Source organism: Cyprinus carpio, chromosome A13 (assembly GCF_018340385.1).
Source record: "Cyprinus carpio isolate SPL01 chromosome A13, ASM1834038v1, whole genome shotgun sequence".
In the NCBI taxonomy this organism is placed as follows: domain Eukaryota; kingdom Metazoa; phylum Chordata; class Actinopteri; order Cypriniformes; family Cyprinidae; genus Cyprinus; species Cyprinus carpio.
The window spans coordinates 7602606-7615684 of record NC_056584.1 but is presented as its reverse complement, the minus strand read 5'-3'; the positions used below and the strand labels follow the sequence as shown (position 1 = coordinate 7615684).

The window sequence follows — 13079 nt, the reverse complement described above, 5'->3', positions numbered from 1 at the left end:
CTACATCCTGGATTTCATAAACAAAAATAATGTCCCAAATTAGAACACATCTGTTCCACAAAAATATATTATTTACTGGAACTAGAATTTAGTTCCTATTTATCTTGTTGAAAGTTGGAAACTCTTGACAATTCTCTGATTACAGATGTTCAGATCTATCTATGTTGCCACTTGATAATAACGACTAATGTTTAGTTTGTTATATATAGACTCAGTAAATCATTTCATAAATACAGAAAGCAAATCAAGTCTTTCACAACATTTTTAGTTAAATAAAGAAAAAAAAACCACCAAAAAAAACAGGATCAGCCAAATCAATATTGATTAATCATCGTCTTATGAACGCTATAAATAATAAATCAAGGTGCATTATAGTCGCTGTTTTGCTGTTGTTTTCCAAAAAAAAAAAAAAAAATCCTCTGCCGGTTCTAAAGCAATGAATTACAAATTGCTCTTCATAGCATATCAGAAACAATACTCCTGTCCCTTCTTTCTCTTGTCCTATCTAGAAGAAAATAATTAGGTACTGGGCAGGTTTCCATGGAGACTGTGTTGAGGAGGTCGACGTCCACTTTTCCTGTCCTTCATCCAATAAGACTGCAGAGGACAAATGCGCAGATATGATGCAAAACTGTTCCAATAATCGTTTCGATGACAAAAGATTTTTATGAAAAGGTCTCTTGACAGTACCTTACAGGCTAAGATAAACCATACTCATGATGCACCACTCAACATCTGTAATACAAAGATGCTGCTAGCACAAGTGTGTCATACACAACCTAATAAATTCAATAATTTCTCTTCGTACTCTTCATTCACTCCTTTAGACTAGAAGTAAAACTCTCTGGATGAACATGTTCAGGTCTGAAGTACAGATAGTCTACTTCATTGTTAGTGCACTGAGCGAGAGAATACTGCAGGACATTAAACAATGGAGATCCAGCGCTCACTCAGGGCATGAAGCGCTCGAGTGAACCCTCTGAACCCTTTGTAGCAGACACGGATGTCTAGGTTCTTATTTAACCCTACAAGACCAAACCACCACCAACAATGGAAAACAGGTAGTGACCCGAAGAATAGCTATTGTGTCAGAGCTTTGTCGCACCAAAGACTACATATAGCCCGTCACCTCAAGACTGCTAAACATGGCACAGGGTGAATGTTTAAATTTCTTACTCGTTTTACCAGATGTTGGGTTTCAGCAGTTAAATTAAACTGAATGAAAATCCTCAACTCCAGTTCTACAGCAGCTATCGTCCATCATTCGTGGTTCTCAACACACACTATTACTGTGGTGGTGAACCTTCAAAAGTTACTAACTATGTAAACTTAAGGTACTAATATGTAGCATTTGGGTTAAAGAAAGTACAAAGATGTACCTTTCAGCTTTTGTACCTTAGAGTACCACTCTAGTGACAGCTTCGTACCTTTTTTTTCTAACAGCGTAGTACGATATGGAAGAGAGGAGGTTTTTCCTTGCCACTGGAAGTTGATTCGCTGACACTTTCATTCTAGAATGGATTTTAGTAAATCAGCTTGCGATGTATTTGGTTGCCATGGCAGTAACTTCAATTGTTCACTGCTGGTCCGTGTCGTCCTTTCAGCTAAGGTGAAGAAATGCTCAAAGAAGATGAGTTGAAATAAGTTGGGTTGATTTCTGAATGCAAGTGAGATGTTTTGCCGTCCCTGTAAATGTTAATTCAGACATTGCGGACTACATTCAGAGAGCTAAGGCACACTGTACTTTAAGCAAAATTTCCTGCAATACTGCAAACCATGCAGCTGTGAAGATTACTTTCTTGAAATGACGTCCACAGTGAGACAAAACTTCCTTGCACATGATTGCACTTCCGCTCTCCTGTCTTCATAAGTCTATGAATGGAAGTTCATGGGACAAAGTCTGGTGCAATTGCACCTTAAGACACAACTTCAACCTAAACAACAACTGGGCTCCATTTATTAAAAACTAAACATTGAAGCAATCCATTCTAATTTTCAAGTACTTACAAAGTTTATTTTCTATTTCAGATCACACTGTAACATCACTTGCACCTTTTCACTTTTGCAAACAGTAACATCAATTCTAATCCAATTTGAACGCAGCGACAAAATCAAACAAACTTCAGTTTGTTCAGTGAAACTCAAAGCAGAGTATCCAAAAACTTGTGTAAGATTCACATGTTGATGAACCATCCAGACAAACCGAGAATTCAAAGTATTTAACGCAAGAGCGATAGATGTCAACCTGTCACGAAGATGTTATCTATTTGACAAATGAGCTACTGTATGAGATTCAGCTGAAGCTGAAATATGAGATGCTTTCAGATCCTAACAAAGCCACAAATAAATAGATTAAACTTAAAGGAGCTACTGACTGAACTATGTTTAGCAGGTGAGCGGAGCAGGTGGACCAATGGCCTTGCGCTCACAAAGGCGGTTAATGATAAAACAGTTGCACGGCACGCAAGCAGATAAACATAAACACGAAACCTGACTAAGCAGTCTTGCCCTATTCAGGCATGCAAAGAATGACACGCTACCTTATGACTGGAAGAATGGTCATTTGCCTTGCGTGAAATAAGAGTTGTCCCCGCAGCTATTCCAGCGCTGTACTGAGTGAGTGTGCCTCTCCAGGAACCTACTACTACTACTGGAAAAACCCTTAAGATAACATGTAGAAAGAAAAAAAATGCATCTTAAGCACGCAGAATAACATAAGTGGACTTTGAACGATTAATTGCTGCTTTGATTGATTACGTAATCGTGGCATCTGTAATTGTAATCGCGATTAGAAATTTGATTAATTGTGCAGTCCTAATTATAGTTATATTTCAATTTCACAAAGAAATGTACAGCATTTTGGCAAGCAATAATAAAAGGACCCATTTAATACATAAATTGTCTTAAATATCATTTTGTTAAAAAAAGAAGAAAGCAATCGTGAATCGAATCGAATCTTGAGTTGAGTGAATCATTACAACCCTATTATTTAAACATTTCTGATTATTATTAATGATGAACACATTTGTGCTGCTTAATATTTCTGGTGGAAACCATGATTTTTTTTTTTTTTTGGGGATGAATAGGGGGGGGGGGGGGGGAATAGAAAAAGAGAATTTGAAATAGAAATCTTTTATAACTAAAAAAAAAAAAACTTTTGAACAGTTGTCAGTTTTGATCAGTTTAACACTATCTTGCTAAAGTCTTAATTTCTTAAAAAAAAACAAAACAACAACTTTTGAACAGTTTTTGTGTATACATTTATAAACTGCAATTATATTATAAAACTATAGATTAAAAAACTCGAAATTATATTCAAATGATTTTAATATACATATAATTGCAGATGATTATGTTAAAATATGATATGAATAAAGCAACACATTTATTTAGATTTGTATAAGGATGAAATAAAAAGGGGAAAAAAAATCAGGATGATCATCTTTTTTTTTTTTATCTTCTTTGCAGTGATAAATCAATTCCTAAAAATCTACAAAATGATCAAGTATGCATTGAAAACAGAAAAAGCTTGGAGCAGGGTAAGCCGTAACACCAGTTTAAAGGAACACCTTTCAAAGTAATCACTCTCAGTGCATGAAATCACCTCCCTGTGTCTGTGGATGCGGGTCTCTATGTTCGGCCTTTTCTCAAGGAATTCCTAGAGCATGAGATAAATGAGCAATGATGCAGTTTTAGACTTGCACAATGAATCATCATGGCCCACATATTTGTGACCTGATGCATAATACTGATTCTCCCATTAGCATAACAGCATATACAGCCTTCACCTGAACCATATCTTAGTCAGCATCAAAACATACTATTTTCAAACTCAAAGTTGCAAGACACTAATGATGCATGAATGAAGCGAGACGTAACTTCAAATGATCCCAAAAAAGCATATACCAAACATATGTTTCTATGCGGCAAATGACATTCAACGGAAAGGATTGTTTTACATTGCATTACATCAGCACACACCTGGGAAAGAGTCCAGAATTCAACCAACAAACTATAATACCAACAAATCACTGTGATGCAATTAACTTTAATTTTACTTTCAATTTAACTTAAATTTTTCATGGTTTCATTATAGCTCATTTCATTACAGATGATAGTGCAGAAGACAGGAAATGATGGAGAGAGAGGCAGAACGGGGTTAGGAAATGTCACAAGACTGCTGGCCTAAACCTCTGACCAGCCAATGCATATAAAACCATGACATGATCTGCTACTTAAAAATTAATATAAATAATATAACATGTATAATGTAAACTTGTGTCTTGTTTGAAAGTGCACAGTACTGCTATTTAGTATTATTTATATGCTATTGCAGTATTTATAAATATTTAGAATTTAGCTTTTAGATTTGAGTTTAAATTTAAAGTTTTAGTAATATTGTTATGCTTTTTTTATTAGGTTGTTTTATTGCAATTTTAGTTTTAGTAATTTTAGCATTTTATTTTAACTTTAGAAATTAAATTTAGAAGTGGTGCCTTAGGAACTGACTGAATTAATTTTTTAAAATCTAATATTTCACCTTTATTTTAATCCAGGTTTATTTAAACTACCAGAAATAATCTTTAATAGTTTTAGGTAATGATAACAACACAGGTGCACAGACATAAAGCAAAGTGAAGTCTGTTTTATTTTTTTATTTTTTTAATAAAGTTTTCATATGACTAAACTGAAATGAAATTAATTTACTTTAAACAAAATAACACAAAGTGCCCTTATTATGCCATTTTAAGGTTCCTAATATTGTTTTTGGGGTCTCCTACACCAGGTTTGCATGCATGCAAGGTCAAAAAATACTTTTATTTAAGACGTGATTGCAGCATTGCTGTCAGAATATATTTAGGTGCACGTTTTCCTAAATATATGGTTTTTGAAGATTGGCAGGGTAAATCAAAAAAGAGCATATAATCAATAGAAAAGAGCAACTTGGACAAGTCTTACAGGTTTTAAATCAAATGAGGGAAAATGAAGACAGAATTTTTATTTATGAGTGAAAGAAGAGCAGTTTGACTGAATGTCAGAACAGGCATGTAGCACAGCAGGCCTCACTGATTTTGGATTGACAGGGTTGTTGTGCCTCCCTCTATTCACTAGTCTCTCTGCTTGATTTGAATCATATTGTAAGTGAAGAATGTCACTGTGTAGTCTCAGGTAGAACTAGAAGTGTCATCCACAGCCATCTGCTGTCCTGTCACACAACTATTTTCATAACAAACAGCTCCATGCTTTAGGACACAGCAGCCAGATGCTAAAAGTCCAGACACAAACCCCCAGGCCCTCGAGTGTTTGTGAACAGAGCAAACAGTTGATGGGTAACAGGGTGCAAGGTGCAGTGCTGCAAGGTTTTCACATCTCACCAGTTACACACACACACACAAAAGTCTCACAAAAAAAGAAAAGAAAAGAATTCTGTCATCACTTTTTTCACCCTTATGCCGTTGCAAACCAGTATGATTTTAGTTTTTCCACGAAACACAAAAAGGAGACATTTTGGTCCTGGCTGCTCTAAGATCTCATTCATATTTGTGCACATTAAAATCTGCAATATTAAAGTTCAAAGGATTCAGAATTACTGATATTGTATTTGTTCTGGCTGCTCTTGGTTCACATTCACACTTGTGCACATTCAAATCTTGTTTGTAACTTCATCACTGAAGACAATGTGACGTCAAACGGCAGATCGGTAATAGTCACTGACAATTTTCAATGTATGGAAACAAGCAGCTTTGAACTTCAAATTTTGAAATGGCATGTGGTTGTGTAATTATTTGGATGATGGATTGCATTTTGCTGACTTTTTCAATTCAGTTCACATCAATAGCGATAAATAATACCCCCTCCGAGCACAGTATGTGTTGTAAACACATTAACAATATAAAAACCATGTTTCCGGCCACCCACATGTAAATTCACCTCATGTCCTTGGCGGACTGACTTTGTTAATGTGTAACGCTGCAGCAGAGAGGAAAGGTGCAGAGTAGGTGCAGCAGTTCAGACCTGTGCCTGACCACTCATTCTAATCACAAACACCAAAGCTTGCTTACAGTCTGTTTTCCTGTCGTTCTGGCATCTTGCTAAACACAAACAGTGCAATGAACAATGTGGTCTAGGTTAATCTCTGATCCTTTGGAACAGAACGTTCTCAAACTCAACCAAACAACCATCGCCGACACAGCCCTCTCAAACAGGAGAGAAAAGATCAGAGAAATGGAGTCTATGATGCTGATGGCACAGCTGCAGGCCGGAGGATTCAGAATTACCAATATTCATCCGTTTTTAAGATTCAAATACATTGCACTAATATTTTATAATTTACGTAATTTGGTGGATTTCTAAAAATAGCATCCAATGTGCATCATTTTAGGTTTGAAGTTGAAAATATAGTCTTTAAAAAGCCTTTTTAAATACAAAAATGTATGCTTTCTAGTACCACTTTTGTACAACACTAAATTATGAAAATATTTAGATTACAAAACAAAAAAAATATATATAAATAAAAAATATATATTCATGCATTATGCTTTTATTGTTGCTAATGATTAGCGTTTAAAGCAAAAAATAAAATAAAAATTATTGCATTTTTCTATGCATATGTTATTGGACATATACACAATTTAAGTGCTTTATAATAATAATAATAAATTATAATTTTTATTATTATACACTTAAACAATCTGTATACTTTGAAATCTAAATAAGTTATAATTACAAATATATAATATTTCCAAAACCTGATAATTTATGATGGCCTAGACTTGATTTGATCAATCAGGAATCGACTGAATTTTGAAAAGTGGAAAATTTTGATTTAATGTGGACTTTATTCATACCATAAACAAACATTTGTTTAGAGTTTGTGAAATCTTTAAGTTTCTAGATCGGATTTGTTTAGTTTAAACTTTAGTTTAAACTCATTTGCATCATAACTCAAAAATAAGCCCCAAAAAAGCCTCACATTGTTCATGTATTTAAACGCTTTAATGAAAATATTTGTAGATAAATATTATCACCATGTACTGTATTATCATAAATTTTTACTTCTATTTTTCTTGTGGTGTGTTCTTGACTATTGCCATTGTAGCCAACAATTTTTAAAAGCTAATAGAAATGTTGCTTCCTCTGAAAAATAAACATATTTTAAAAGCAATATTGCTTAATATCCAATTTATACACATAAAAATATCAGACTAAATGAGAACCAACACTTGCTACACAATGAATTAGGATCATTCAGATGACGCTCCATGTCTGCCACACTCATGCTTACTCGTAGATCTACTTTTGAGGAATTCTACACAACTATAGGAAATCGGGGTCAAAGTTTACTGTAATTGTCGATGACGTAGTTAAGTGATGGGGACCAACAAGGGTAATGAGAGTAAAGTTCATCTGGAAGCAGCTGATGTTAGAAATTGATGTGACCGTAAAGTATGCAGCAGGAGGAAGAATGGGGTTGGCTAACAGGAAGCATCAGGAGACAGTGGTCTGGAGGAGCTAAAGAGTGGAAAAACACTGGTAAAGATCAGTATGCCTTAAGAAAGAGAAGATGGGAGCGATACGGAATCAGAGGCAAGCAGAGTGATTGGAGTAAGAGGGAGAAAAACAAGAAAAAGAGAAGGAGAAAATAAGCTCTCAGACTGAGAGCAGTGCCTCGCACCCCTGCCGTTAGCCGAGGGTGGGGGCTATGAAGTCTCCATTCAGACCTTCTCTAGAGGTCCTGTCACAATAAACCGCACATTTCTGTTTAGACAAGTCCTACAGCTGGGAGGCTCTTTGAATTTTTTCACCAAAGTCTTATATCTTGGATTCTCCTACGAAAACAAAGGTCTTAAATGCCCACATCAGTCCTACTCAAATACCTATCGCTGATGACACAATACAGTATACAGTTAATCTTTTGATGATATCTGATAAATCTGTCAATATAAATGCTGTTGAAAGACCCTGAAAGTTGATTTTCAGAAGAACCATCATTTCGGTATTTTAAATATTGTTGGCTATCATGGCAATGTACTCAAAAAAGAAAAAAAAGGAAAAAAAAAAGCATGAAGAGCATGAAGTAAAATACAGTAAAGTCTATATAATGATACAATATAAACAGAAATATTTATAGACATATACTTTCACTAAAACATTCTGATATGAACAACATGAAGCTTCTGTGAGGCACATAAGAGTTTGATTCAATGAAACAGTTTAAACTGAACAAAAATGTAATCTGCTGTGCCATATTAACATACTTTGCAAATATGAACAATTTAAACTTACACTTTTTCAACCTCATTCAATTATTTCTAACACTTTGGATCAGTTTTTTAAGGAATACTTTTATTCACATGGATGCATAAAAATAAAAAAGTACATTCAAAACTAAATTGCTAAAAAAAAAAAAAAAAAAAAAAAAAAAAAATTCTGTTCTTATGAACTTTCTAACAAAAAATGCATCATGTTTCCACAAAAATATTTTATTACTGCAGCACAACAACACTGATAATAATAAGAAATGTTTCTTGAGCTGCAAATCAGCATATTAGAATGATTTCTGAAAAAGACCATGTGGCACTGAAGACTGGAGTAATGATGCTGAAAATTCAGTTTTGCATCATAGGAATAAATTACATTTTACAATATATTAAAATGGAAAACTGGTAGATTGCAATAATATTTCACAGAATAGTTTTTACTGTATTTTTTAATCAAATAAATGCAGCCTTGTTCAGCATAAGAGGCTTTATTCAAAAACCAATTGTAAAAAAAAAAAAAATCCCAAATTTTTGAATGTGGTATGACTTAAGTTGATGTATTTGGTAACAGCAGGAAGAGTGTTAAGTGTGTCTCAGTGTATTTGTGAGCCATTTGTTTATTATGCTAAACAGGGTTGTTGAAACTGAAATTTAAAAAATGTGATGATACCAGAATTTCCCGCTAGCATTTTGAGCGCTTCAACAACATAAATACACATCTTTCACGCACTTCACTGAGTCCTAAACAGAAACACACAGAAGCATTTGAGTTTCAGTGAAGCGCGTAAAAAATAGCCAATCACAGACTTATCTATTGAGAGCATGAACACAATGGCCAATCAGAGGTATTTAACAGAGGTATTTAACAGCACTCAAAATGCTAGCGGGAAATGCTGGTATCATCACATTTTTTTTTTTTTTTTTTTTTTTTAAGTAACGAAGCCAGTAATCTTGACAACGGCTAAATATATTTGGTATTATGAGAATTGCAAGCATTTAGCACTCACAAAGGATATATAAACACCCAATTTCTAAGATGACTTCATTTAGAATGTTCAAATAGTACAAGCTAAAATTCTTGCAAAATGCTCAAGCGATGCCCGGAGGCTGACAGAAGCTGTAACTAAGTGAAGGAACACAACCAACCTATCTACACTTCAGCGAAACATACCAAAACATGTAGTTTCCAGCAGAACTGAACATTAGTGGAAGTAAAACAACTTTTATTCCCTTTCATACAAATTATGATGACAAGGGCAGATAATAAAGACTTAGCTTCTTACACAATATAAAGTCATATCCTTAAAACACATTTACTAATAAACAAATAAATTTTGATGTTTGCATCACATAATCAGATCTATACGGCTTTTCTAATGTTGTAAACTTGCTTGGTAGCTCACCTGGTACAGCACCGATGCAAAGCGCTCATGTACGAGTCCCGTGAAACATGAAGCAGGATAAAAGAGCTCAAAGACTTGTAGGAGCAAGCTAAAATGACATGGTTAGTTCAGTAAATAAGTGCTTATTTATTTTGATTTGATTTTATGCTTGCTTTTGCTCAGACTAGCAAGTTTAACGTAGAGTTTAGTGTAGGTGGTACATTATTTTGCAGAAATATCGTCACAGGCACATTTTTTTCCAATGAGCCTGGGGTGGAAATGACTGAGTTGTCAATACCAAGATCAGCAATTTTCTTTTTTGAAAAGAGTTTTAGGGACAGATTTACTAACAGCTCATGCCAGGAACCCCCTTTATTGGTCAGGTTTTACTAAAGACACACAGTAAAAAAAAAACAGCAATGATTTGTGGCTCTGTTTAATAAATCTGGCTCTTAGACTCTAATCTCAGGTTAGGTAACTAGGTGCAGGTAAGCAGTTAAGTTGCAGCAGAGCACAGAACAATGCTCTGAAACAGTGCACAAGTTACATCAGGCTAATGGTCAGCTCTCAGTCTGAGGGAGTTAACAGAGCCCCATCACAAAACACAGCCTTTCTCTTCGTAAATGAGCCACTGCACCGTTTTCCAACTCAGGCACAGAATGAACCGGAGACAAAGCCTGATGATTCAGGGTGACGTAATGGAGATCTACAACAAATGATGAGCAAAAAGTGCCAGGAACCACAATCAAAAAGCCACCCAGCATGAATTATAACGCTACAGCAGTCAATTCAGTCCTACTGACAAGCGCACAAATACTTAATGCTCAGTCAAAGCCTTGATGATTATTTTACCAATGACTTCATTAGAGGCTTGCTTAATTCTGTTATGCCTTGTAGATACAAACAGCACATAATTGCAGTTCTGATAAACCATGTAAGTGATGCACCAACTTTTCAGCACTGAACCAATGGAGAACTAATTTTCTTTTTCACTCAAAACAGTTTTGGGGGACCAAAATTATTGACTGAAATGATTGATGTTAAATCAACACTTTCTAACAGCATGCTGTTTTTATTAGTGTTTATTATGAAATAAACTTGATTGATTGATTAGTAAATGAACACTATTTTCATTTCTATAAAAAATCAAAACGAAAAATAAAAATTCATTTCAGTGCATCACTATATTCTACTAAAACTGATGATATGCACATGGGGCCAAGAAAGGGGACTCTGGTTATCTTACACAACATGCATGAACACAAACATGCCAAAATATATATAAAACATGTCAGGGTTGATCTAATCGTTCTCCTACCAACAGTAAACCACCAAAACATATGGGATCAGTTTAGACAGACACAAACAAATACACACCTATACACATAAACACATCCCTTCTTGGCCCCTTGTGTTTTGTCTTACGTATCTCACAGTCTGTGATCAGTGCCAGGCAGGATCACACTCTTGTGTTTTGAGGTTAAAGGTTTTGCACCCTTTCTGAATCAGTCCCGCTCCTGTAGAGATGCGTTCTCTTCATTTGAGGTTAGTAGCAATGTTTGGTTATGTTCTGCCACTCTGAGATTCATCAGATAAGGGGCAGAAAGCTTGTTAGGGAAGAACTGTCACGAGGATGAGGCAGACTTCAAGCCGTTACACACACGCACACAAACACATTCTCTATTATTCTCTCATTGGCACTTTTAATCTTCACAGATATGCATGATGTCTCCAAGTTACCAAAGGTTTCCAGCTCATTTTCATGCTGTCTAATAAGTATATGCTTCACTAAAAACTATCTATATCTTGATCACTGGTTAACTTTAACCCACTATAGTGTTAATCTTTAAAAAAAGTTTAATTGCTACCTTAAATGTGGTGCTACCTTAAAAACTTCTACCTCAAAAATCAAAGTCGTGGCAAAGTCACAAACTGCTGTTGCAACCACTCTGAGTTACTGATAAAGACAATTTAGTTAAAACTCAAAAAACCGAGTACACATGACACGGATTACAGTCAAACCAATATTTATTCAGACACCTTCAACATTTCACACATTATCACAGTTTATTCGCAATAGTTTAGAAAGCGGTAATAAAATATGACAAGAATTCAGAGTTAAACTGTCAGAACAAATTCATCTTGATAATGTCAGCAAAACATGGTCAGGTCAAAGTGTCTGATTAATTTTTGGTCCCACATTTTAATAAATTTTACTGGTAGTCCACTGTATGAAGAATTTTTGGGTATAATATGTTACTGTTTACTTTATTTTGCTATCCTTACTTACATAACTGAACTAATGTCCTGCACCCACTAGTAAAAAAAAAAAAAAAAAAAAAAAAAAAAAAACATTCACAAATGATTTCTGGGGTCTGAATAATTTTTGGTTTGACTGTATATAAGTTAAATTGAGAAAAACCTAAATTTTGTTTTAAATATACTGATGAAAATCTTTACAATATTGCTATTAATAATTTCAGATAATAATAATAATAATAATAATAATAATAATAATAATAATAATAGTCACATATATAATAAAATAAATAATATTTTCAACAGAATTCTAATGCATTTAAAGAAGCACAGCACTATATTTATTTCTAATAAAATTTCATGACGTACTCTCACTTTCCTGCAAATTATTATTACTACGAATACTTGCACCTATTGATTCTTTAAATGTTTTCGAACTTAAAGTAGCGTACATAATATTAACAAGAAACAACATCCTCAGACTTAACAATAAATAAATAAATAAAATAAAACGACACTTTCTTTCTTTCTTGTCGTTGTGCGCAGTGAAGTAAGCAGCGCGTGAGTTTCACTCAGAGATTCACTTGTTGCTGCAGCTCCACAAACCCGACCTGCGCGCAACAGCTGCAGTGTTTACAACTCACAACAACCCGCTGAACTCACCTCTTCTTCTCTTTCTCAGCTGTCATCTCTCTGTCCCCTCGCAGTTCCCGCAGCTCTACTGCAGTCCGATCTCTGTGCAAACAGGACGCGCTCCAAACCACCTCAAACACACGCGTTTAATAACAGAAAAGGGCGCACAACTGATCGTGAAAATGCAGTAAAGTCCACCCGCAGGTCAAAAGCGACTGTACAGTCTCCCACTTTTGTAAAATCCGAGCGCGGTGAGAGAGTTTCTCGCTTGTTTTGCGGTCAGAGAACTTCACAGATCGCGGCGCCGCACTGAAAGGCGCTTGACAGCTGAGCAATCAATTACAGCTCTCTGATTGGCTGGAGCCGCCATTGGGAACCGCCCACCGTCAGGACTGACAGGACATTCTTCAATCTGCATTATGTGCTTTGCTCCTGCAGCTCTACCTTTCCCAAAAGCTAGCATCAAACTTTAATCAAACTCATTTTAATCAGTTAAGTATTGTGATTTAGTTGAAAATAACAACAGCATAATTGTAACTCTCTG

General features: G+C 35.0%; 1 protein-coding gene across 1 annotated transcript in view; it reads right to left on the bottom strand.

Annotated features, from left to right (window-relative positions):
* Positions 1-12857, bottom strand: part of LOC109083442 (endothelial PAS domain-containing protein 1-like) — a 35554-nt gene extending 22697 nt beyond the window's left edge. The window contains exon 1 of the mRNA XM_042768515.1: positions 12566-12857. Within this exon, the coding sequence (XP_042624449.1) occupies positions 12566-12591 (26 nt within the window). The 5' untranslated portion in view covers positions 12592-12857. The remainder of the gene's footprint in view (positions 1-12565) is intronic.
* Between the last annotated feature and the right edge of the window lie 222 nt (positions 12858-13079).